Here is a 27,395-nt window from a genome sequence, read left to right as displayed (position 1 = left end):
GTGTTATTGTTTAATTATTTCAGTGATAATCTTAATTATAGGACTACAAAACAAAGTCACACATCTACGTTCGAAAGTATAAATATAATACAGACTACACAACAAAATGATAACTTGCAGAGAACTAGTAGTAAATGAATAAATAAAAATTTCAGTAATTTGATATGGAATTGGTTTTACTATTTATGACAACTCGCCGTGCTTAAATTACATCTATATGTTGTACATGTTTAATGGAATACAGCAGCTATACCACCTGTGGTAACTGTCATATTTACGATTGATTTTGATAAGAATGAAATTAGAAATGAACATTTTTTTTTTTTTTTTTTTTTTTTGGCGAAATAATAATGTCACAAAAGCTTTATTAATATCTTGAGTTATCTGTATCTTAATATGGAACGAAAATTAACTAGCACGCCCTCCGTTGTCACTCTCTCTACATTTTGCATAGCAAAAAAAAAGGATGAATAAAATCCAATTTTGTATTTTTTTTTTCAATTCAAATTTTGTTCAAACTGAAAAACTACTATTATGTGCCAAAAAACTTCCTTTTCAGCAAACATTAACAACATTTTTAAGGGGTTTATAAATAATTTACGTGTCATGTTACTTGCAGCCATCTTTTATTCACGACAGGCCCACTTACTTACTCTATCCTAGAGGATAAACATAACATTTGTTTCTTTTCTTCCCATATTGTTTGATTGACGGTGACGTATGACAAATCGTATGGATTAATGAAATTCACAAAACTGAAGAATACTGATGAGATGGGTTGACGAGAGAGTTATAGACATGTATTTTAACATAATTGAAATACATGAAAGAATGTAAATACAATGGGCATGATGAACATTCAACTGACAGATTCAGTTATCAATCCAGATCGTAACAACATCATCAACATTACTAGACTCAGTGACTTGCCGAAGGCGCCATCATGTAAAACCGATGATGGGGGATTGCTCGTACACATCATCAACGTAGACCTAGTCTGTATTGATATTTTTGTAAACAAATATAAATAATACACTGTAATCTAATACAAATTTTGAACAAAATTGAAGAATATGGTACACATTTTGCACGAGTTTGTATTTAATCATAATTGTGTACGGTATTACGTGATGCAATTGACAAATTAAGAATGGCAGAAAAACGTCTACAATAACGAAATTAACTTGTTTGACAATCGATTAATTATATCAATAACAAATCCAATTATGTTCAACATTTCAATTTTATTTTGTAGATTTATTGTTTTTGAAATTGACACTATTAGATTGACATATATTATATTAAACTCACTCTTTAACTTCAGTAAATCGATGATTATTCAGTCTGATTTAAATCTGAAGTTAATATAAATAGGCCTACTTTTTAATAGCACATTACACTGATTTTAAACGGATAAACGTTTATTTGAGTTTTATTTTCAGAAATTAAAGTATATTTAAATCAACTGAAATGGATTTCTTTTTTATTTGATTTTCGTTATTACTGTTTCCTTAATTTATACCACCCATGATGGTTTATGAACCATTTTCATTGTTCGTTTTGAAGTTCAATTTCCGCCCTCTTTAGGTTTACTGGTGATCTTTCTTTTTTTTTGCTAGAAGCTCTTCTCTTTTCACAAACCATCACCACTCTTCATTTCATTGTTATATTTTCGATGTAAATATTAATTTTGGTAAGCTATTCTCTGTTCTTATTATTTTAATTGTATAAAGAATTTGTGTGTTAAACTTTTGCAATTATTTGTAGAATCATAAAGCCTACTTTGTTGCTATAATTTGCCTAGTTTACTAGGCCTAGGCCTACTAGGCCTAGCCTAGCCTAGGCGGGATCCAGTCAAGTCGCCCCATCGCAAAGTCGCCCCATACAAAGTCGCCCAATACAAAGTCGCCCCATCGCAAAGTCGCCCCAAAACAAAGTCGCCCAGGCACAGTCGCCCCATCGCAAAGTCGCCACATTACAAAGTCGCCCCAGCGCAAAGTCGCCCCAACGCAAAGTCGCCCCATCGCAAAGTCGCCCCATCGCAAAGTCGCCCACGGTTTTATTTCGGTATGATTATGAAGCGCCGCCCTAGTAGTAGCCTACGCTATTTCATATCGGTTGCGTTTGATATCGATTGCGTTGTTACTTTGGTCGCGCTAATACCAGCTCATTTTTTAGGATAATATAATAAATGTATAAATGTGTAGGCCTTCGTATAGATTTGTAAGACAATGAGTTGTAAAACAGTGTTGTAAGACAATGAGTGTTATAGGCTACTTATTGATCATTTTGCATTTATTGACAAGTTATGTGTCTTACTTTTATAATGACTTTTCAAAATGAAGGAAAAAAAAGGATTTCATCGCCGATATGATTGTTTTACATGCAGGTATTTTAGTAAAGTTTAAAACGCTACATTTTGACCATGGAAAAAAACCATCGTACAGTATCGTGTGCGTGTTTTTTAAAAAGGGGAATCCCCGACGGTCAGCAGAAAGACGTAGCAGCTGTGAGGAAACAGATACCAGAAGGCGCAGCTCCGATTGGTTTGAGAGAATGTTTCAGATGGCGAGTCGCCTTTTATTCAACAGCACAATGATCATTTTACTGAAGAAATTCTTTTCAACCCTTTTGGTTTTAGAACATTCTAATTAACATGCCTAATAAATATCCTCATATCGGGTGTATATTTAATTTTAAATTAAACAAGACAGTGAAGAGGCACGGAATAATACGTACACAGACGTACGACGAATACACACACGCACGTCATCATTTACGACATATAGTGGTGATATGATGCAATTTTATAATGGATATAATGATGAGATTGCATTTCCAGGATTATAATCAATGTTCATTGTAATACTATGTATAATAATAGTAAACTGAATGTTTATAAATAAATTGTTTTACGTAATTTGTTGCATATAAAATAAAAGACACAGACGCAGCCTACGTTTCCTATAAAATATTTCACATTTAAATAATTATGTACTGTCAAATGACATTATGCTGGATAATAATATAATCTTAAACTATGTTTACAAATTGTCATTTTTTTAAGGCACACATCTTTCCCATCATACTGACCTGTAAAATAAAAACAAAAATCAATTATTAATATAGACCTAATAATAACAATAAATATTCATCGACCAAAGTAAAAATAATCTAGATCGTAGGCCTATAACATCATTTTATCGCGACCAAAATTAAACGCGACCGATTTCGAACGCGACTGATATCATCGTAAAACTCCGGCGGGGTTTCCCCATCTTCAGAATGGTGCATTGTAGTGCGACAACGGCGGAGTAATTACGGGGTTTCCCTCTGCTGGTAAGCTATAGCACGTTAGTGCGACCGCTGAGTGATTAGTCGAGGTTTTCACTCTGATGATGGGGGTGCGTGCCGATCGTGTGACCTGAGACTACATGGCGGGGCTTCCCCTTTTATGCCTACACGTTCCGTGTTATTTTGTGTATCATTGCGACATTTTACGCACAATTGTAAACTATTTTTTAACGTTTTGGGCGACTTTGCGATAGGGCGACTTTGTGATGGGGCGACTTTGCGATGGGGCGACTTTGCGTTGGGGCGACTTTGCGTTGGGGCGACTTTGCGATGGGGCGACTGTGTAAGGGGCGACTTTGTTTTGGGGCGACTTTGCGATGGGGCGACTGTGTAAGGGGCGACTTTGTATGGGGCGACTTTGCGATGGGGCGACTTGACTAGCATCCGCCTAGGCCTAGTTAGTAGTAGAGGAGGCCCTCTAGCCTACTACTAGCTAGGCCGGCCTCTCTACCAAGGCTAGCTAGGAGGCCTAGGCTACTGTGTAGTAGAGTACTACTACTAACTTACGTACGAGGCGTAGAGGGCTACTTCTACTACTAGTCAACAACGCCAACGGCACCCGGCCTACCTCCCCTGGCCTTACCTAGCTAATCTTATAATAATATAGGCCTAGCTAGCCTCCTAGCTAGGCCGGATAGTCATGCCCTAGCTACTTAGGCTAAGGCCTACACTACTAGTCTAAACTCTAGCCTGCTAGTAGTAGTAGGCCTAGTAGTAGGCTATATACAATACTATTATATTATAGCCTCCTAGGCTAGTAGTAGTAGAAAGTGATACATACTGTATTCGTGGTGAATGAGATGGCGTTCTGCTAGGCCTAGGGCCTAGGCCTACATGCAGTTAGCCCCCTCATGTTTTTTAAATAATAATATATATTCATATTTATAATTTTGGTTGAAGAAGCATTTCATTTTTTAAAACAAAACTATCTTTTCAGCTGTACAGTGCAAGCATGAGATGGGGCATCAGATTAATATTAATAATAATAGTATTAAAAGCCTTGTGATAAGCCATATCTGCCACAGATCATACACAGTACAAACAACGACTACTGTACTCCAGTACTTTAAAGAACGTACTGTAGTAGTACTGTAGTTTGAGACGAGTAAGGGTTACCTCGGTGTACTACATTCATAGCTCATGCGACATAGAGCTGTAGTTGGGAGCACCAACATGACATGACCCTGAGAGAACCATGTACTGTAGTTGAAAAGTGCACATTGCATTAAACAACATTGTTGGTGGAATGTGCTAATGTAAATATATTAAATAATATTAACGACCTTTAAATGCCTAAACAATTATTATTCTTAAATGTTTGTTATTCAGGTAGGTAGGCCTACAGTACTGTACAAGTTTGTAAAGTAATGGCACAATTTGGAGCTGGTTCAAGGAAGGATCCACCATGGGCAGCAATGGCAGCTGGCCAGACTGGCTTAGGTAATTTGTAATTTATTATATATTTATTATATTGCTTCTGCCTGCTAATATACTGTACAGTAATCTCTCTAGTCTTCTAACAACTAAAAATAACCACTAAATAATCACTTCCAATCAAAACAAATGATGCTTAATCGTCGAACAACCTACATATTGGATGCATTGTAACACTCCTTACAATACTTCTAAAGCACAGTAAGCTTACTCTTGATTAGGGAAAGGTATTTGGTTAGAGGGAAACGAAATTTAACTCGACAAAGTTCTGTTTTAAAGGCATTGATTGTTGAAAATGGTCTGCCGGTGTGTCTGTTAATTATGGGCATTAACACATTTGACAGTTAACTAATTCTTATTTCTCTACTAATTCTTTACTTTATGCCAATTTGTCTTTATATTCAAGCTCAAGCCAGTTTACAGACACAATCTCAATCAGCTTTACTTGGACCTGGTCCTGGTGGGTATGTGCAGAGTTTACAATCACTGGGAGGTCAGAATGCAGCTAGCCTTCAAGCTAGTGCAGCTTATCAACTTCAACAGCAGCAAGTTATGGCAGCTCAGCAGAACTCTTTACAGGTTTTGTATTGTCTTTCCTAATTAACTACAGTGTATTGCAACATCATCATGAACAATTTTGTTATATAACAGTACCCTAATCTTATATAGCCCCTTAATGCACAAAGCCTCTATGCTCTTCACATTATTACCTCTCGGTCATGTTTGAATCAAATACATCTGGAAACATACTCTCATAATGTTGCAGCCAGTATCAGTGCAGTACCCATTTGTACAAATGTAAGTAAAGTATCCTTACATTATACAGGCAATGCATTGAGATTTTGGATTTAAACTCATGATCAATAGTCAAATGTTCAACACACTGCGCCACATGCCCTATGCGAATTTTTTGTTTGTTTTTAATCGTACAGTTTCTCCAGTTTGTTTGCATATCCTACATATTCTTACATTGTGGATTGCCTTTTCTTTTGCAGTCAATGGGTCATGGTGTTGCAAGCAGTGGCGGTCAGCTTACTGTCAGTTACCCTACTCAGAGGGTAGGTCAGACACCACAACCAAAACAACGTGTCTTCACTGGTACAGTTACAAAATTACATGATACCTTCGGCTTTGTCGATGAGGATGTGTTCTTTCAGATAAGGTAAGTTGAAGGGTGGTATTTCTTACAGTAGTATCTAGAGCTTTACAGTAACATTCTCAAATTGTATTTATCTTGTTATATGTTAAATTTTTATTTCTTTTTATCCCTAGTTGTGTGAAAGGCTCTATGCCAAAGGTTAACGACCGTGTTTTAGTGGAAGCATCATTTAATGCAAATATGCCATTTAAATGGAATGCAACTCGCATTCAGGTGTTGCCAAGTCAGGTTAGTTGAAACATAACATAATTGTGCTGCTGCTGCGGTATTTTTCTTCAGTTTAGTCTAAAGCTTGGTTTCCACTAGGAAGAAACCCAACGCAAACGAGTTGGCCAATAAAAAGTGCTTAGTTCTCGCTCGGATGCATTGCAACACAAGTTAGTTGATAATAATAAATAACCCATCGCATTGATTCAATTCTTAATAAATCAAAACAAGTTTGATAAAATGAACATCAAGAAGGTAAGTAACAAAAATAAACAACATCAGAAGATTGTAATTGGTCAAATTACTTTCACTGGGTTTGCATCGTGTTGCATCCAAGTGGAAACGAGCTTAATGGTTACTGTATCTTTTAATAGTGCATATTGTTGGAACATAAAAAATATGTTTTAGTCGCACAATAATGTGGATACTGTAACAGTAACAGTTTTTTTTTATTCATTCCATTTTTTTTGTTTTACTTAGAGTCCATCGATGGTTGGAAGTAATGCTCAAGTTCTACGTGGTCTTGGTCTTGGCGGATCTGGTCAAATCAACCCTGGTAACATTCCTTCTCTTCTCTCAACTCAAGTTGGATGTAAGTACTTTACAGTAGGCTCACAATGCCAGATCAAAATTTCACAATTGTCCAAATTCAAATAAAGCAAGCACAACCACTCCTATCGAGTGGGTCACTTTTTTTTATTTAGTTTGATATGATTGGCAGTGTTTGAACATAGCCTCTGGACTGATTAATAATATTTTATTGTCTTTCCCTCTCTCTTAAATGTATTTTTTTTACCATATTGAGCAATTGCTGATCATTAGAGACACTCGGAGGTTTACACAACAAACATATACACAAGATGCTCTACATAAACAAAATCTTATTAAGTCTTTGGGAGTGGCGTTGTAATTTTGTCCTTGAACCTAGGACCCTTGGAGTGGTAGCCAAGCATCATAACCACCAAGCCACAACTCCACTCTGAATATATAACTTAACTTAAGACAGAAGGCCAAACAAAATATCAAGCTACTGTAGTGTTAATTCTTTGCTCAAATTAAGCTCATGATTCCCACACATACACACACATTGTACGTGTGTTACACCACAATATTTTTAAATTATGTTTTTTAAATATGAAACATTCTTTACAATTTATTAAATCTCTTTTGTGCACCGGTCTCAATGTATAATTAAGTTGGCTTATGTATGATTGAGTAAATAGTAGTTTTCTGTATTGTTAAGTATCTAAGCATTTTCACTCTCATGTATTTGACATATTTTGGACATACACTTTTTAATTACTGAAAGTTTTTATTAAATACTTGTTAATAGCTTCTCCAGTTTTGATGCAAAACTCGCGAAACTTACAAAGCAACCAACCGTCACGTAGACGAGAGAGCTTCAGGCGTGAAGAACGGAGAGATGAACACCGTGATCGCCCCAGGGAAAGAGAACGGCCGCGGAGAGAAAGATCTCCAGTGAGGAAGCGATCTCGCTCACCACGGCGTTCTAGGTCTCCACGTCGATCACCTCGTAGGACACGCAGGGCAACACCAAGATATATTGTTCAAATAGCTCGACATGTCATCAATAAGTGAGTGAAACTACATGATTTCTTTCTCCTAGGCTACATGCATAAATTCTGTTAAAACATCTTTATTACAGTATTTCCGATTACTTAACTCTGATAAAATATTATTAATTTCCAAAGAAAATAAGTATAAAGAAAAAAAGTATAAAACAAACATAAGAGACATGAAAGTAACCCATTTTATGGTAAAAAATGTTTTAGGTATTAGTTAATGCTGTAATACTTCTTTATACATATAAGACAATATAAATCTGATAAAACAAGCTATTAATGAAAAAAATGATTTTGGGAGGTATTCTAAACATTAACTTATACATTTGTTCTTTTGTGTCTTATATTTAGTCCCATGGCCAATGTACTACAACTGAGAGGACGCTATAGCAATATGTACACGCCAAGTGATTTTTATGAAGCTAAGATGAACTGGTTAGATGCTTTTCCGATTGATAAACCCATCTCACTGGACAATCCATGCTTTTTTCATGTCATGAACAAGGAGGTGGACCCATTGACCAAGAGTGACAGTCAGCTGGAACCAACAGATTCCAGTCATGTGTATCAAGCAAAGGTATGCTTTATTTCTGATTAAAATATTGGTAAGTGGTGTACAGTTAAGTTACTGTTCCTCTTCACCTGCGATTTCAATATAAGCACCACAGCTGTGCAATATATTTTCAGATTTATATTAAAAACAATAATCATGTTCAACATACAAATAGCACAAAGGATTTGATATGGGGGATAAAATAAAACAAATATTTTCGGATTTAGCTTTGAAATTGACTATAGAATGAATAATTGTTCTGTTACCTACCTTTCTGATAACATGCTACTGTAGTTCCCAGGTCAAGATGCTTAGGTTAAGCTTATTACTTGTTTATGACCTTGCAAATGTTGTAAAACCAACAACCAGTGACACTGCAAACCCTATGAGCAAGTGAGTGACCGAGTGGTTAAAACAGTGAAATAGTATTACGTAGCCATAACATCGGCAAAGGTTTGAGGCTCACTCGCTCCATGGTTCTATGGTTACAATGAATCTTCTCAGTTAAGGACTATAAACCGTAGGTTCAGTGTACACATCTAGCTCTTGCGCACTTTAAAAAACCTAGTACATCTTTTGAGACAAGTAGGTGATTACCCTGGTGTAGTATACACATAGCCACTATTACACATGGAGAGCAGTCTATAATATTAAATAATAAATAAAAAAATTATTTCTATGTCTCCAGGTTATGCTTATGGCGTCTGTTTCTTTAGAAGATTTTTATGAACGTTGTTGTGGCCGTTCAGACGATCCACCTGACATTCGAGATAGCTTTCAACATCCCACAAGACTTATCAACTTCCTTGTGGGACAGAAGGGTAAAAATGAAGTAATGGCCATCGGCGGTCCTTGGTCACCATCACTTGATGGTGAGAATCCAGAAAGTGACCCAAGGGTGCTTATAAGAACAGCTATTCGCACCACAAAAGCACTCACTAATATTGACTTAAGTGGGTGTACTCAATGGTAAGACAATTTTTAATGTTAGCTTTTATATTCTACTTATTATACAATTATGATGGTATTCACTAAGTAATTGCTTTTATGAGGTAAAACTTAATTGTAATCTTGATAATCTACCCCATTGAAAACCGCTAGGATGGGTGTGGGTTGCACTTTAGTCAAGTAGTATTTATTTCAGATTTAACGGAAGGTGAGTATAATCTATTCTCATTATTTTCATAGGTCATATTAGTGTTTACTCTCTCATCCCTAACAAATAATGGACTGTTCTGTCAATTTACCAGCACCAACTTCCCTAATAAATAATGGATTGTTCTGTCAATTTACGGGCACCAACTTCTGTTCCAATTTTAAACGTCAGAATAAAAAATACTTGTCTGCACTTTTATACACCTTTCATATTGCTTAGGAAAACTCTGGAGCTTACATGCACACACCATATAAAACATAGGTGTTGACTATGGAACGCCTCCTCTGCCTTCAGTTCACATTTATCATGCAGTACACACCAATCGTCATGCAGTACACACCAATCGTCATGCAGTACACACCAAACGTCATGCAGTACACTCCAATCGTCGTGCAGTACACACCAATCGTCATGCAGTACACACCAAACATCATGCAGTACACACCAATCGTCATGCAGTACACACCAAACATCATGCAGTACACACCAATCGTCATGCAATACACACCAAGATCACCATGATAAATGTGAACTGAAGGCAGAGGAGGCGTTCCATAGTTGACACCCTGATGTGCGTAAACTCCTGGTTTTTTACTAGGTGACATGAAAGTGGTATTAGTTTGGCATTCCTTGTTAACTTAAACCACATTGTAATGGTAATTGTTTCTCTACATAATTTCATTGTACACGAAATACTAATAATATACTGTATATAGGTACTGTATATGGGCCATAATGAATATATATTATGATGTTATAAAAAGCAAAACTAAAATAAACTACTGTAATAGTTAATAGTTTAAGAATGAACCAGACTCTAGGGTTCTGGCATTGATTTAGTGGTTAGCTTGCCTCATCCTTAACCACTCTCCATGGCAGGTTTCGTTTTCTGGAGATCCGATACCATCGTGCAGAAGAGACTCACAAAGGCAAGGTCATACCGGCGCATGTGGAAACAACCGTAATTTACCTCCCGGATATCTGGCAGGTTGTTCCAACCAGGGAAGAATGGGAAAGCTTGGCGGAAGCCTATAAACAACAGTTTGAGAGCAAAATTACTGAAACCGTTACGGAGACCTCACAAGATGACACCCAGGCACTGACATCTATTTCCGTTTGTTTACTTTTTATTGTTGCCATGGGCAACATATAACCGTTTTCTTTTCTTTTTAGTCTCAGTAGAATAAGGGAAGGCTGAATGTGAGCAAGTAAAGTAATTTTAAAAGCTCTGGACACACCCTTGCATTCATTAATATTAGCAATGGACATCACTGATCTGTCTCAATAAAGGATTGGCTAACACTAACTAATTCAATCCAAACAAAAAACATAATAAATTCACTTTGATTAGTATTTAGGACACACTGTATGTATGAATGTATGTTCTGTTTGTATTTTTGGACACTACGACGATCAGAAATGATCCGTATACAAAATAGGTGAACTACTTCTGAGATGATCCACTAAAGATACAAACTTGTTACTTTTACCCACAGAAAAATTATTGAAAACCCTTTTCTGGACCCTGCAGGATTTTTGCCTACTATGGCCAATTATAGTAGTTGACTTTAATTTGGTACACTTGCTTTGCAGATTATGATCAAATAACTAATGGGAAAGACTGATTTCCATGGACTTCAACCATAAATCTCAAAATACATTCAAAATATTATATTACTATAAACGATTTACACTTAATTTGAATGTTGACAAAATTTAATATCTCTACAGTATACATAAACCATTTAAAAGAACAATTTTATATAGATCTTAACTTAATAAATTACTTTATGACTTGTGGTTGGAGGAATCACACCTTTTAGTTATTACATTAGAATGATTCTAATAGTTGATATTGTTTCTCATTTAGGAGGAGGTTGAAGAGGAGAATGATGTTAAGACCCCTACACATCACAGCCAGCTGGATCCGAAAAACATGAAGGTTTGTGTGAATTTCTAATATACTTACATACATACTTATTCGTTAGTATTTAAACTGCATTTAAATATTTCAAAATAGTTCATAATACATTTATTATACTGTAAAATCATGGAATCATGGAAATGGAAATCATACAATATCAGAGAAAAATATATTTGAAGAGAGGGCTTGCTACTTGATATTAATGTTGAATACAGAGGGCATGCTCTTTAATATCTTGTATGGAGGACACACGAAAGATTTTAATATAATAAGGAAAAAATATCAATTTTCCTAAAAATCAATATGCATGTTTTGTAAGTATATACCTGTTTACACCAACAATTTCAGAATGACAACTTGAAAATTGTAGGCACTATCGTGCTAACAAACAAAGCAAGTACTACACTTGGCAAAATTTTCTTTTGCCAAGTAATAAGCGATCCTTTTTAAAGTGTTATTAGATTTACCTTCCAAGTTTACCTCCTTCTACAGTATGTCTTAATTGAATGTCACATTCTATTAATAGAACACCTTGTCTAAGATTTAAGTGAATATATAAATCCAAAGGCTAATTACTTAAAAAATGACAATGCTGTGGGTATCATATCAGTGGCTGGATCTCAATGGAGTAGTGTTGAAATATATAAATATCCTTTTTTTGGTGTCACGGTAAAGTGTCCCAAGGAGAGTTGTACTGTATAACAATAATCACGGTAAAACATTGGCATAAGTAAAATTTAGGCTTAAGTAGGCACCGTAGGGCCTTTGCTAAATCCATGTTGTAACAAATTTTGCTGTAATAAATATTATATTGTTTACCTGTTATAGGTTAATGAACTACGACGAGAACTTGAGGTTCGTACTTTGAATCCTAAAGGTCTGAAGTCTCAACTCATAGCGCGATTAACAAAAACCCTAAAAGGTGAGGCAGATTTAGAACAGCAGGAAGCTGAAGAAAACAAAGAGCAGGAAGAGAATGCAGATGATAAAGCAAAGGATGAAGAAGAAAATAAAGACTCAAAAGATAGTAAAGAAGATGAAGAGGATGGAGGTGACGCAACAAATTCAGTGGTAATCTTCCTTATTTTTTTAGTTATTTCTTAAAACAACTGTTTTTCATTTATACATTCAAATACTTCCAATAAACAATACCTTTCACATTTTTCTTTGTTGTAATGGTTTTCTATTTTTTTATTTCAAATGTTATGTCCTTCAAAATGTATATGATAATATAAAATAATAATATTTATATTTTGTTATGCGTAGGATGACGAGAAAAAGAAACGAGAAGAAAAAGAACGGCAGGCTCTTGAAAAGCGCTATGTGTTACCCGAGACGCCCTCTATTATTGTACACCCTTCAAGCACTGCCAAAAGTGGTAAATTTGATTGCACGCTGATGTCACTGAGTGTACTGCTTGATTACTCTTTAGATAACAACAAAGAAGCATCATTTGAAGTAAGTTAGGTTTCAGGAATTTAATTAGAAATGAGGTAACCTGGTTATCATACAGTGCATGCTAATAGTACATATATAAAAACAGATGAGAACAGTCTGATCTTGTTAGGCGGGGCACTGTTGACTGCCAAGGGGCTAATTCAACTTTCGTCTGTTTCCAGTTAAGCATAAGAACTGTTATATTTAAATGTAGACATACATTGAAAGGAAAATTACTAAAAACTGACAATGCTGCCATTCAGATCAGTCACATTAATTAAATAAATCATTAACTAGACATGAAACTCGTCACTTTGACGAGTTAGTTATCCGCACCACGACAAACGCCACGTGCACGTCATACGTTGGAATATTGCACACAGATAAAGATTATGGCATTATGACAAGAACTGAAGAATATGATATGCTGTCAGTGCTGAATTCTGTCAATTTTGTGTCATATAGTATATACATGCAAACAGTATAATCTGTATACATATTACATACAGTGTAGAATAGGTGAAATTACGGGACCCGCCATTTATTCCAATTTTTAACATGGCGACGGTATCAAAATGAAACACTTAGATAGCAATTTCAGAAGGAAATTATCTTAGGAATAACATATTAACGTGTAGAAGAAATTTGAATACGTAAAATATAGATGCGCACCCTTTTAAATGTGATGAACTATTACGCAAAATATGAAAATACAACTTTTTTTATTCAACTGGCCATATGATGACGTCACAACATCCGATTGGCAAAATGTTTACATGAATTCGTATCTACAATCCAATAGCTTCCAGAAAACGTTTTAATCGTGATTATCACATTTTATTCTTACGAGCTATTACAGAATAAAATTTACTGTAAAGATGAAATTAATGACCCACGTAATTAAAATTTTTAGGCATGATGACGTTATAAAAATTAAAATATTTTTATCTCATGCTAAAGAAAGTTGATTGACCTACACAATATATAAATGTAGGAGAAAAAGGAATACAGATAAGCGTGATGCGCTCCATTGAATGTGATGAGCAATAACGAAAGAGACAAAAATCCTATATTTTACATTCATGTGGCCATACGATGACGTCACAATGTTTTTTTTAGCCTTATCGATGCATGATCCGATATCTACAACTCATCAACTTCTAGATTTTGTAATAAAAATAAACGGTTCACGGTTTACTTTAGAAACTATGACTGTTTAAAAAAAGACAACATTTTGACGATTTTTAAAGCTTTTTCATAAAAAACGCGCATGAAATGTTTAATTCAACGTGTTCGTATGGCGTTATTTAAGTTGGAAAAGGTCTAAATTGTTTTCAAAATTACTAGGAAAGGCTTGAAAAATATAATTCAAGAGAAAAAAATATGTTTTTAACGCTACGTGCGCACCGCGTGCGTAAAAAATTGCGCGCCCGTGGGAATTTTTGACATGCTCAAAATGACAAGAAACGCATAAAAAGTTGATTAGAAATTAATTTTGCGCATTTTGAAATTTTAAATGCGCGTGCGCGCGTAACTTCTTGTGAAACATGCCATTTTTAATCCGTAGAAAGTTTGCCCCTGATATGACTTAAATGTTGTCAAAGTGTCAATACTAAATGACTTTTGGTTTTTAATCTATGATCAATCATTGAAATTCATAAAATTGCGCGTAAAAGGCTTGAAAACATAAATCACGAGAGAAAAATTGTTTTCACCGCGCGCGTAAAAAAAAGCGCGCGCGTGGGAATTTTTTACATGCTTAAAATGACATGAAACGCGTAGAAAGTTGATTAGAAATTGATTTTTCGCAATTTGAAATTTTAAACGCGCGTGCGCGCGTAACTTCGTGTGAAACATGCCATTTTTTCCCCATAGTCAGTTAGCGCAAGATATAACTTAAACTTTTTTTCAGTTTCAATTTAAATTGTTATATGGTTTTCGATCTATGTTAAATACGGGAAATTCGGAAAAACGCACGTAAGTCATGTTGCACAACTCTGACGTCATTCAAAAATAGGAGGTGCACAATTTCACGTAAATGCCCACATGTTGACAAAGTTATGAAATGTTTTTGAGTTACGCAAGACACAAAAATGACAGAAAGAAAGAAGAATACAGAAAAAAAAAAAAAAAGATGATGAAACAGGACAGTTACAAGGAGTTATCCGCTCAATGCGGATAACTAAAAAAAGTAACAGGACGATTACTAGGAGTTATCCGCTGAATGCGGATAACTAATAATACAGAAAAAAACTATTGATCTCATACAATAACAAGGAGTTATCCGCTTGGTATACCAAGCGGATAACTAATTTTCACTTTTCCGTTAGGGCGAATGACTTGTGATATGTAAGTAACCAATCAAATTGAAAGAATACAGATGTGTTATAATATGTGATTTTTGTTTTGTTAAAGGTGTCACTAGTTGCTGAACTGTTTAATGAAATGCTTCAACGTGATTTTGCCTTTCATATATATAAAGCTCTTTTGAAAGCTCCTGACAAAAAAGAAGACAAGAAAAAAGATAAGAAGGATGAAAAGGTAAATCAGGAATTTAAAAACAATTTCTTAAAATTGTGCAAGAATTGATTGGAATAATAAGTACATTGACAGTATTGTTTTACAAACCTTAAGCATTGTATTGTTAATATATGTTGCGATACTGAAAAGAACAATGCTCTTCACTAGCTAGTTTAAATCCCTCCCACTGTAAATCTTGCTATTGTTTTTAGCTTTCACACCAGTGCCACCCATTTCACTTATATTTCCTAGTTTCCTGGATCGAAGTATATTTATCAAAACATCAAGAAACTTGCAGTTCTTTTCAGAACTACATACATTGTCTACCGCAAACATTATATCAGCATAATGATTTTGCCTAGCGAACCTTCAAAGATTCCCTAGTCTAGATTCTAGACAGGATTTTACCTTTTTTTAAAATATTTTGCCACACATAGCATGTCATATATACTTCAGCTGGAGTTAGGTGGAAAAATCAAATCGCCCGATGTTGGCACTTGTGAAGGAATACTACAATGTAGATATAAGTCAAGATTTGGGGCCTAATGTTATATGTATTTACAATTCAAAGAGTTACATTAATTGAAAACTATACTAATCATGAGCATCTTATTTTATTAATTTGAGATTTTAATTTTAAAGGATAAGGATGATAAAGATGAACCAAGCGTAAAACGACGTCGAGTATCGGAACAAGATGCTGAAAAGAAAGAAGGAGACAAAGACAAGGTGAGTTTTCTGTAGTATCATTTTAAAACAAAAACTCCACTGAGGTCATAGTGTGGATTGACTGTATTCACAATTCATGCTCAAGTGAGTTATTCCCTTAAATATTATTTCACTTAAGTAAATGTATATTTAAGGATTTCCCAAAGTGGTTTTCACTTAGATAGAAATTTTGTAAGATAGTTATTTGCCAATAGCTTAAGTGTGAATGATGTCCACAGAAGTGTTGATGCTATTGAGTATTAACTACCTTGATATTAAGCATTATCATTTTTTTGTTTTAAAAAGTACAGTTTTTTCTGTATATTATGTAAGCATTTGTTGTCACTTTTAACAGGTGAATGAGGATGACAAAGATAATTGTGAAGAAATGGAAGACAGGAAATCGGATGAGGATGAGAAAGCTGAAAAGTCAGATAGAGGTAAATATGCTTTTGTGTATATTGTCAATTTTTAGCCAATTATAAACCAGTTTCCCAAGCAACACATTTAAAAAGTAAAGTAATAGAGTAAATAGTATCATATATAGCAAAGGTATTGTTAGAACTTCAAATTTAATCTTTTTCCCAACTCAAATTTGCACATTTATGTTATTTTTACCATGCTTTCAATGAGCTTCCAAATTGTTATGTTTATAATTTAAGTTTTGGATCTAAAAATCCTTACTACTATTATTATGTACTATTCAGTGTATACACTGTTCCCTATCCTGGGTACATTTAACCATGAAACTAACTAGTGAAAATGTGTGTGTTGACACTATGGCTAACCCCTATTCAGGGGACACTTTACTGTGGATCAAACAAAGAGAAATATATGTTTTAACACTATGGCCAACCCCTATTCAGCGGGACACTTTACTGTGGATCAAACAAAGAGAAATATATGTTTTAACACTACGACCAACCCCTATTCAGGGGACACTTTACTGTGGATCAAACAAAGAGAAATATATGTTTTAAAACTATGGCTAACCCCTATTCAGGGGACACTTTACTGTGGATCAAACAAAGAGAAATATATGTTTTAACACTATGGCCAACCCCTATTCAGGGGACACTTTACTGTGGATCAAACAAAGAGAAATATATGTTTTAACACTATGGCCAACCCCTATTCAGGGGACACTTTACTGTGGATCAAACAAAGAGAAATATATGTTTTAACACTATGGCTAACCCCTATTCAGGGGACACTTTACTGTGGATCAAACAAAGAGAAATATATGTTTTAACACTATGGCTAACCCCTATTCAGCGGGACACTTTACTGTGGATCAAACAAAGAGAAATATATGTTTTAACACTATGGCCAACCCCTATTCAGGGGACACTTTACTGTGGATCAAACAAAGAGAAATATATGTTTTAACACTATGGCCAACCCCTATTCAGGGGACACTTTACTGTGGATCAAACAAAGAGAAATATATGTTTTAACACTATGGCTAACCCCTATTCAGGGGACACTTTACTGTGGATCAAACAAAGAGAAATATATGTTTTAACACTATGGCTAACCCCTATTCAGCGGGACACTTTACTGTGGATCAAACAAAGAGAAATATATGTTTTAACACTATGGCTAACCCCTATTCAGGGGACACTTTACTGTGGATCAAACAAAGAGAAATATATGTTTTAACACTATGGCCAACCCCTATTCAGCGGGACAATTTACTGTGGATCAAACAAAGAGAAATATATGTTTTAACACTATGGCTAACCCCTATTCAGGGGACACTTTACTGTGGATCAAACAAAGAGAAATATATGTTTTAACACTATGGCTAACCCCTATTTAGGGGACACTTTACTGTGGATCAAACAAAGAGAAATATATGTTTTAACACTATGGCCAACCCCTATTCAGGGGACACTTTACTGTGGATCAAACAAAGAGAAATATATGTTTTAACACTATGGCTAACCCCTATTCAGGGGACACTTTACTGTGGATCAAACAAAGAGAAATATATGTTTTAACACCATGGCTAACCCCTATTCAGGGGACACTTTACTGTGGATCAAACAAAGAGAAATATATGTTTTAACACTATGGCCAACCCCTATTCAGGGGACACTTTACTGTGGATCAAACAAAGAGAAATATATGTTTTAACACTATGGCCAACCCCTATTCAGGGGACACTTTACTGTGGATCAAACAAAGAGAAATATATGTTTTAACACTATGGCTAACCCCTATTCAGGGGACACTTTACTGTGGATCAAACAAAGAGAAATATATGTTTTAACACTATGGCTAACCCCTATTCAGGGGACACTTTACTGTGGATCAAACAAAGAGAAATATATGTTTTAACACTATGGCTAACCCCTATTCAGGGGACAATTTACTGTGGATCAAACAAAGAGAAATATATGTTTTAACACTATGGCTAACCCCTATTCAGGGGACACTTTACTGTGGATCAAACAAAGAGAAATATATGTTTTAACACTATGGCCAACCCCTATTCAGGGGACACTTTACTGTGGATCAAACAAAGAGAAATATATGTTTTAACACTATGGCCAACCCCTATTCAGGGGACACTTTACTGTGGATCAAACAAAGAGAAATATATGTTTTAACACTATGGCCAACCCCTATTCAGGGGACACTTTACTGTGGATCAAACAAAGAGAAATATATGTTTTAACACTATGGCTAACCCCTATTCAGGGGACACTTTACGGTGGATCAAACAAAGAGAAATATATGTTTTAACACTATGGCTAACCCCTTTTCAGGGGACACTTTACGGTGGATCAAACAAAGAGAAATATATGTTTTAACACTATGGCTAACCCCTATTCAGCGGGACACTTTACTGTGTTCAAACAAAGAGAAATATATGTTTTAACACTATGGCTAACCCCTATTCAGGGGACACTTTACGGTGGATCAAACAAAGAGAAATATATGTTTTAACACTATGGCCAACCCCTATTCAGCGGACACTTTACTGTGGATCAAACAAAGAGAAATATATGTTTTAACACTATGGCTAACCCCTATTCAGCGGACACTTTACTGTGGATCAAACAAAGAGAAATATATGTTTTAACACTATGGCTAACCCCTATTCAGCGGGACACTTTACTGTGGATCAAACAAAGAGAAATATATGTTTTAACACTATGGCTAACCCCTATTCAGGGGACACTTTACTGTGGATCAAACAAAGAGAAATATATGTTTTAACACTATGGCTAACCCCTATTCAGGGGACACTTTACGGTGGATCAATCAAAGAGAAATATATGTTTTAACACTATGGCCAACCCCTATTCAGGGGACACTTTACGGTGGATCAAACAAAGAGAAATATATGTTTTAACACTATGGCTAACCCCTATTCAGCGGGACACTTTACTGTGGATCAAACAAAGAGAAATATATGTTTTAACACTATGGCTAACCCCTATTCAGGGGACACTTTACGGTGGATCAATCAAAGAGAAATATATGTTTTAACACTATGGCTAACCCCTATTCAGGGGACACTTTACGGTGGATCAAACAAAGAGAAATATATGTTTTAACACTATGGCTAACCCCTATTCAGCGGGACACTTTACTGTGGATCAAACAAAGAGAAATATATGTTTTAACACTATGGCTAACCCCTATTCAGCGGGACACTTTACGGTGGATCAAACAAAGAGAAATATATGTTTTAACACTATGGCTAACCCCTATTCAGGGGACACTTTACTGTGGATCAAACAAAGAGAAATATATGTTTTAACACTATGGCTAACCCCTATTTAGGGGACACTTTACTGTGGATCAAACAAAGAGAAATATATGTTTTAACACTATGGCTAACCCCTATTTAGGGGACACTTTACTGTGGATCAAACAAAGAGAAATATATGTTTTAACACTATGGCCAACCCCTATTCAGGGGACACTTTACTGTGGATCAAACAAAGAGAAATATATGTTTTAACACTATGGCTAACCCCTATTCAGCGGGACACTTTACTGTGGATCAAACAAAGAGAAATATATGTTTTAACACTATGGCTAACCCCTATTCAGGGGACACTTTACGGTGGATCAAACAAAGAGAAATATATGTTTTAACACTATGGCCAACCCCTATTCAGGGGACACTTTACTGTGGATCAAACAAAGAGAAATATATGTTTTAACACTATGGCTAACCCCTATTCAGGGGACACTTTACTGTGGATCAAACAAAGAGAAATATATGTTTTAACACTATGGCTAACCCCTATTCAGGGGACACTTTACTGTGGATCAAACAAAGAGAAATATATGTTTTAACACTATGGCTAACCCCTATTCAGGGGACACTTTACTGTGGATCAATCAAAGAGAAATATATGTTTTAACACTATGGCTAACCCCTATTCAGGGGACACTTTACTGTGGATCAAACAAAGAGAAATATATGTTTTAACACTATGGCTAACCCCTATTCAGGGGACACTTTACGGTGCATCAAACAAAGAGAAATATATGTTTTAACACTATGGCTAACCCCTATTCAGCGGGACACTTTACGGTGGATCAAACAAAGAGAAATATAGGTTTTAACACTATGGCCAACCCCTATTCAGCGAGACACTTTACGGTGGATCAAACAAAGAGAAATATATGTTTTAACACTATGGCTAACCCCTATTCAGCGGGACACTTTACGGTGGATCAAACAAAGAGAAATATATGTTTTAACACTATGGCTAACCCCTATTAAGGGGACACTTTACGGTGGATCAAACAAAGAGAAATATATGTTTTAACACTATGGCTAACCCCTATTCAGGGGGACACTTTACTGTGGATCAAACAAAGAGAAATATATGTTTTAACACTATGGCTAACCCCTATTCAGGGGACACTTTACTGTGGATCAAACAAAGAGAAATATATGTTTTAACACTATGGCTAACCCCTATTCAGCGGACACTTTACGGTGGATCAATCAAAGAGAAATATATGTTTTAACACTATGGCTAACCCCTATTCAGGGGGACACTTTACTGTGGATCAAACAAAGAGAAATATATGTTTTAACACTATGGTTAACCCCTATTCAGGGGACACTTTACTGTGGATCAAACAAAGAGAAATATATGTTTTAACACTATGGCTAACCCCTATTCAGGGGGACACTTTACTGTGGATCAAACAAAGAGAAATATATGTTTTAACACTATGGCTAACCCCTATTCAGGGGACACTTTACTGTGGATCAAACAAAGAGAAATATAGGTTTTAACACTATGGCTAACCCCTATTCAGGGGACACTTTACTGTGGATCAAACAAAGAGAAATATATGTTTTAACACTATGGCTAACCCCTATTCAGCGGGACACTTTACTGTGGATCAAACAAAGAGAAATATATGTTTTAACACTATGGCCAACCCCTATTCAGGGGACACTTTACTGTGGATCAAACAAAGAGAAATATATGTTTTAACACTATGGCCAACCCCTATTCAGCGGGACAATTTCCTGTGTGACATTCATTCAGGTAGTATTAAGTTTTAAAAAGAGATAAATCTAAGGCTTACTTGTTCAAACAGCGACGTTTCAGGCCGATTGATTATTGGAATTATTGCGTTTAGTCAGTGACCCGTGACGTGAGGCTTATAAAAAGTCAAAAGATCATCTACAAAACTAATAAATTTATTTTGATTTTGTAGATGAAAAAGATAAGAAAGATGAAAAGAAAGAGGACAGAAGTCGCTCTCCATCTCGCCGACGAGACAAAGATAAGGATAAGGAAAAAGAAAAGATAAAGATGGAAACGTTTAATCCAGATCTTTTGTTAGCTTGTGTTTACTTTGACCAGAGTCATTGTGGGTACCTGCTTGAGAAAGATCTAGATGATATCTTACATACAATGGGATTGAACTTATCAAGATCTCAGGTAATCCAAATGTTACCCTTTTTATAACAATATGTATTTATAGTAACTCTCTCCCAAAACTAAACACAGAGAAAATTATAAACAGTTTTAAAACCAATCTTTCTTTTGGATCTTAATTTTGTCTGTTCTTCGAATGCATTTTGAAATCCCAAATCTCTTGAAAATATGCGACCAGTCTTTTGATGTCTGATCTTGGGAGAGTTTACTGAATAGCACTGCCAAGCTATTGCAAAATTGTCATATACCAAACAATCTAATAAAATTAAGAAACTTACTCCAATGTGTTGCTAAAGTTTTTGAAAACAATGTACATTTAAGTGTGGTTCCCACTAGTATGCTTTGCAGCAACGTATCGACACAATATGCTGTATTGCGTAATCATAAGTGGGAACCAACGACGTAACAGTGCTGCAAACATCGCGACGGGAAATCAAATCAGTTTGATTTCACACAATAACGCAAGGCAAAAGAATACTGGAAAACGTAGTACAGCCCGTAGGTACTCAAAAGTATGCATTGTAGTCGGTGAACCAGGTAAAAAGTCTACGCCATGCTAACGTTGATGTGCAACAAGAAGGTTTGATTTCATGCAGGCAGGGGCAAACAAATTATTGGAAAGGCGTTTTTTTTAATGTTGCGTAGGTTGCGCTACGTTGCGTCGCTAGTGGAACCACACATTAGATAAAGAAAAGATTATTAAATACTGAATGTGCATCATTTACTTTCTAATCGTCATTCTCAATATAGATCTGTAATAAAAACTATGTTGCATGAGTATTATTTACTTTTAAAATGTGATTAATAAATGTAAATGCATGTTATTCTTTTTTATAAGGTGCGTAAGCTTTTAAACAATGTAGTAGTACGTGATTCGTGGAATTATAGAAAATTGACAGACAGACCAAAAGAAAAGAAAGACAGAGATGATGTACAAGAAGAGAGTTCGAATGGAATACTTGAAGACCAAAAACTAGCGTTGGGTAAATCATCAAAGATTTTATGTTTCGCAATCCATTCGCTCAAAAAGATACTGCTTTTTTACTCTTTATAGATGTCGTGAATTCGTACTTGCTATGTTTCCGAATTGTTAAAAATAACTATAATTCCCTTGTTGACGTATAAGAATACACACACAATCTACAAAGTTGTAAAACAACTAAATGCAATACTTTTATATTGAGTGAACTTCAAACTAGAATCTAATATTGAAATATCTGATATTCACTATAAAAAGAGCTTCACAAAAACTCTCTTATGAAAAATTTTTAATCAAAGACTCTCATAAGTTTATTTTTTATTTCAACAATTTTTAACTAGAGTGGTCCATCCAGCCAAAGCTGATCATTAGAGACCTAAACCAACATTCTTTAACAATCCATGTTTGCAATCCTTCTAAATTATTCTTTTGCATCGTTTCTTATAATATATTATTACTATGAATACCTCTTTTGATCTAGAAATATCTATGTATTAAATAGGTTACCATAAACCAAGGGATAGTCATTTATTGCATTGTAATCAATATTTAAATTAAATTTTCACTTAGTTCAGATGATGTTCGTTTTTTGTTACCATTTTCCATATTAAATATTTCTCTAAAAACATTCACCAAGTAACTATCTTGAGTTGAAGTTATGTTTATATAAATATAAAAGCTAATAACCATTCCTTCCAATCCTTATTCACACTTTCTTAACTATAAGTAATATAGAAGATTTATTCATGGCGGTATAAACTTCCATGATTTATAAAACAATTGTTTTCTTGCTAGGTAATCCTTATTCAAACTTCTTAAACATGAATGATATAGAAGATTTATTGAAATTGTTTTCTTTCTAGGTAATGGATATTATCAGCAAGTTGTTGATGTAAAACCAAAAGTAAAGACAGAAAGTGACTCTTCTGCTGGATTGGTGATGTACAGAGGAGCTATCGTTGATATTGACAGTGTTATGCAACGTCTGGAGAAGAGCGACAGAACTGGAGTTGCTTCAGAAAAGAAAATTGTGCAACTACAAGAGAAGATCAGTAAGAGATTTGTTTTTGCTATTTATGGTCCTTAAAAAATTGCCTATCAAACATTGTGACCTACCATGACCTAAAATGTAGGTACAGGTGAAAGTTCACTCTGCTTTGCCATCCTTCTGCCAGTTCTCTTTATCTTGGGCCAATCTTTCTGCTTCTGTTAGCAATGGTATTCCTAGCTTGGTAATGTCATCTTGTATGCCATTCCTCCATGATCTACCACCTGCTCCTTCTTTTGTTCTAAATTTATTTGTTTAAGATTAAAACTCATCCATCAAAAAGTCTGTGTTAGAACCTACTCGTACAAAGTTGTATAATAACTTTTATTAAATGTTAGAATCATGAATATTAAATTAAAACATTTTATAGAAGCAGTTAAGCGAATTCAAAAGTTCTCGTTTTTGTTCACTTAGCCACATTGAAGAATACTGTAACAACTAGTGAAGAGGCTGTCAAGACGATGACAACTGACTTAAGTCAAGTTAAAGATAAGCTGAACAGCAGAGATAAAGAAGTTGTTGAAGCTCAGAAGAAGATTAATGTCTACAAAGAGGTCGTCAGCTCTTCCCAGAAAGCTCTTGATGAGGTCATGTCAAAGTTCAATGAAACGATGGATATTGAATAACCCTTCTTAGTATTTGTTTTCCTTGTTCAGCTTGTATGTACTTTTATCAGCCACTAAATCTTGCATTTAACCTCAGGAATCACATTTGTATTGCACTTAATAATACTAACACAAAGTAATTTCCACATCTTGTTGATTGTAATATTAGCAATGATTCATATATAAAATATTTTAATGTAAAAGCAACCCACATTTTATTAAATACTGGAAAAATAACTTCATTTTTTTTATGATAAACTGGAGTGATTTTAAATCAATAATACAAATATTCTAAGACGGTTTTTAACCAGTTTGTAATTTGATTCTCGTATATGTACACGTTTTATTTACACTACTATTTCCAGTTTTATTAATTAGAAAATAAACTAAATATGCAAATTAGGCATTTTATAACCATGTGGTAATCTCCATATGTATACTATCTCTGTATGTATACTATCTCTGTATGTATACTATCTCGCTATGTATACTATTTCCGTTTAGATGGATGTTTTAGAATGTAACGAGTAGAAGCATTAGGAACCAAAGGATATAAAAATAAAGTGAGTAAGCCTTGGATGAAACGCAAAGACGTAAGCGGCCCGCAAGCACTTGACCAATCACAACGCGATGGATCATATAAACTGCCGCGTGTGATTGGTCAACTCACTTGCGTTGCGCCTACGTTGTTTGCGTTGCTTCCACGTGGAAACTAATCTTTAATAATAATAATAGGCCTAATAGGAATCGTTCAATGAATGTATTTGAAAAGGTTTATTAAATAGGAAAGGTTTTTAGTTGTAGGTACATCCCATGTTTATCAGGTGCATATTTAAAGTTGTATATACAGGATAATAGATGTAGAGTTGAGTATTATGCAATTTTAATTATGGATCTGGTATTAGTTTTACCGTTTTCATATTTCATGAACCTAAAATTGGTTAGAATCTATCCTTTAAATGAGGCTACGGTTGTAATTATATTCTGCCATTTAATACTCATCGTTGTGATTACAATCATTTTTCCAGCTATCAGATTGATTTATTATGGCAAATTAATATTTCCAATTTTTAGAATTTGCCATATTTATCTTCCTAAGCTGAATTACAGAATAAATTTAGATTATCAGGCCACGGTTAATAGTTTCTAAGCTGTGTAATATATTCCTGGTAATACCCGTCTATTATAATCTTATATAACCTATAAACATGCACAATAGATTTTCTATTCGAGATATTATGGCGTTAAATAAACATTGTTGTTTGTAAGGTAACATACACACAATCTTATACATTCCGTAGTTTTGGCTTAAAATATGTGATCTGAGAATGATTTTAGAGTTGATATGACATTTTTTTTGTTAATCGTTAAGTTCATGAAAGCATTTAAGTATATATTTATACAGCCCAGCGAACATGCATAGTAAGAACAATGACAAACGATCGGTATTGAACGTTACCAATTTCCGCAAAAACAAATTAATACCAACACTATTCTGAGACAAACAATCAGATAATTAATAATTATAAAACATTGATCGTGAACTATGGGTTACGTCTGTGTCATCATTTCACACTTGGTTTGTACTTCTTAAATTTGTAACGCTGTTCGATTGCCGAGAAGAATGTTAATATTCATGCATTTACCGTTTTAATTACAAACACAACCGTGAAATATTCACCTGTTATGAAAACAGTGTGTATGTAACGAACTGACAACGTAAAAACCCATTAAATAAATAAAATATTGTTTTCCAATATCAATTTTACTCTTCCTGTGGAAAACGTTAACACTGTGAGTTGCATAGCATCACAGTTCTGTTGTCTCGTCCCTTGGAAATACCACACTAGGTTCTGTGCATGCAATTGACATCTGATTTCTTCACTTAGAATGGAGAAATAACAACATTCTGCGACCGACTTACAAACTTGTAAGTTATGCGCAATAGGATAGAGAACAAGCAACAAGTTGTCGAGGAACTGCCCTGAAAAGAAATCAATATGAAAATATAGGCATATATACTTATAACTTTAAAAATGATAGGCCTATATTCGCTAAAGGTGCTCTCAATGTCCACTTGCTATTTCCGGACACGAGTCATTTAATGTTAGGTAGGCCTACAGTAAGAACTAACACTAACACTATATAAATTAACATAGAAGCCGATGTTAAATTTCTACTGCAGTGTAATTATACTTCGAAAGTGATGTTTTCATCTTTCTTTGAGAAATGAATTGTTTTAAGTATTTGTTCTATAATGAGTTATTGAACCATTCTGCATGTTTTATATTAATGTATTGGATTTGTTGCAGAATGAAATCAACGATTTAACGTTCTTATCTACATTATAGCTAATCATAGAAACGGTACCGTTATATATCCATCAACAAGTTGGCCGAGTGAATAATTAAACGAATGTCGGCGGCGATTTTTAACTCGCGGCATAAAACGTATGAATTTAGGTAGAAAATATTCAGAATAACAGTAGACGGTTTTATGTATGTTCTCTGCATGCAAATTCATATCCCTTTAAACCAGTACACTGATAGATGGCAATCTTGGTCGGATGTTCATCATTTGTAATGATGGATAACTTTTCTCTGGAGAAAATTTAATGTTAAGTGCTTCTTGTTAGCACGTATATGCATTGTAAAAACGACATTGGTTACATGTGTTTAAGTACTAAGTGCTCTGTTAGCTTGGATGAATTTCTAACGCACACGCTATGCGCCCTGTGACGCCACGAGCCCGTTATGAAATACCGTAGGTATTGTAGGTGATTAGGAGACAGATGA

At 34.9% G+C, this 27,395-nt stretch overlaps 1 protein-coding gene across 1 annotated transcript; it reads left to right on the top strand.

Moving 5' to 3' along the window:
- The first annotated feature begins 1,622 nt into the window (after window positions 1-1,622).
- On the top strand, window positions 1,623-25,893 carry LOC140052241 (cell division cycle and apoptosis regulator protein 1-like). The gene is made up of 20 exons (XM_072097706.1): window positions 1,623-1,693; window positions 4,684-4,794; window positions 5,195-5,367; window positions 5,784-5,950; window positions 6,061-6,175; window positions 6,635-6,746; window positions 7,488-7,749; window positions 8,089-8,314; window positions 8,979-9,259; window positions 10,326-10,542; window positions 11,317-11,388; window positions 12,199-12,441; window positions 12,637-12,828; window positions 15,223-15,348; window positions 15,970-16,056; window positions 16,391-16,475; window positions 21,745-21,971; window positions 22,807-22,951; window positions 23,811-23,999; window positions 24,410-25,893. The coding sequence occupies exons 2-20, from the start codon at window positions 4,722-4,724 to the stop codon at window positions 24,619-24,621; spliced, it is 3,204 nt and encodes a 1,067-aa protein (XP_071953807.1). The 5' UTR covers window positions 1,623-1,693; window positions 4,684-4,721; the 3' UTR covers window positions 24,622-25,893.
- Window positions 25,894-27,395: the final 1,502 nt, after the last annotated feature.

Source organism: Antedon mediterranea, chromosome 6 (genome assembly GCF_964355755.1).
Source record: "Antedon mediterranea chromosome 6, ecAntMedi1.1, whole genome shotgun sequence".
Taxonomy (NCBI): domain Eukaryota; kingdom Metazoa; phylum Echinodermata; class Crinoidea; order Comatulida; family Antedonidae; genus Antedon; species Antedon mediterranea.
The sequence above is the reverse complement of the archived record's forward strand: the minus strand, read 5'-3'. Positions and strand labels throughout refer to the sequence as shown.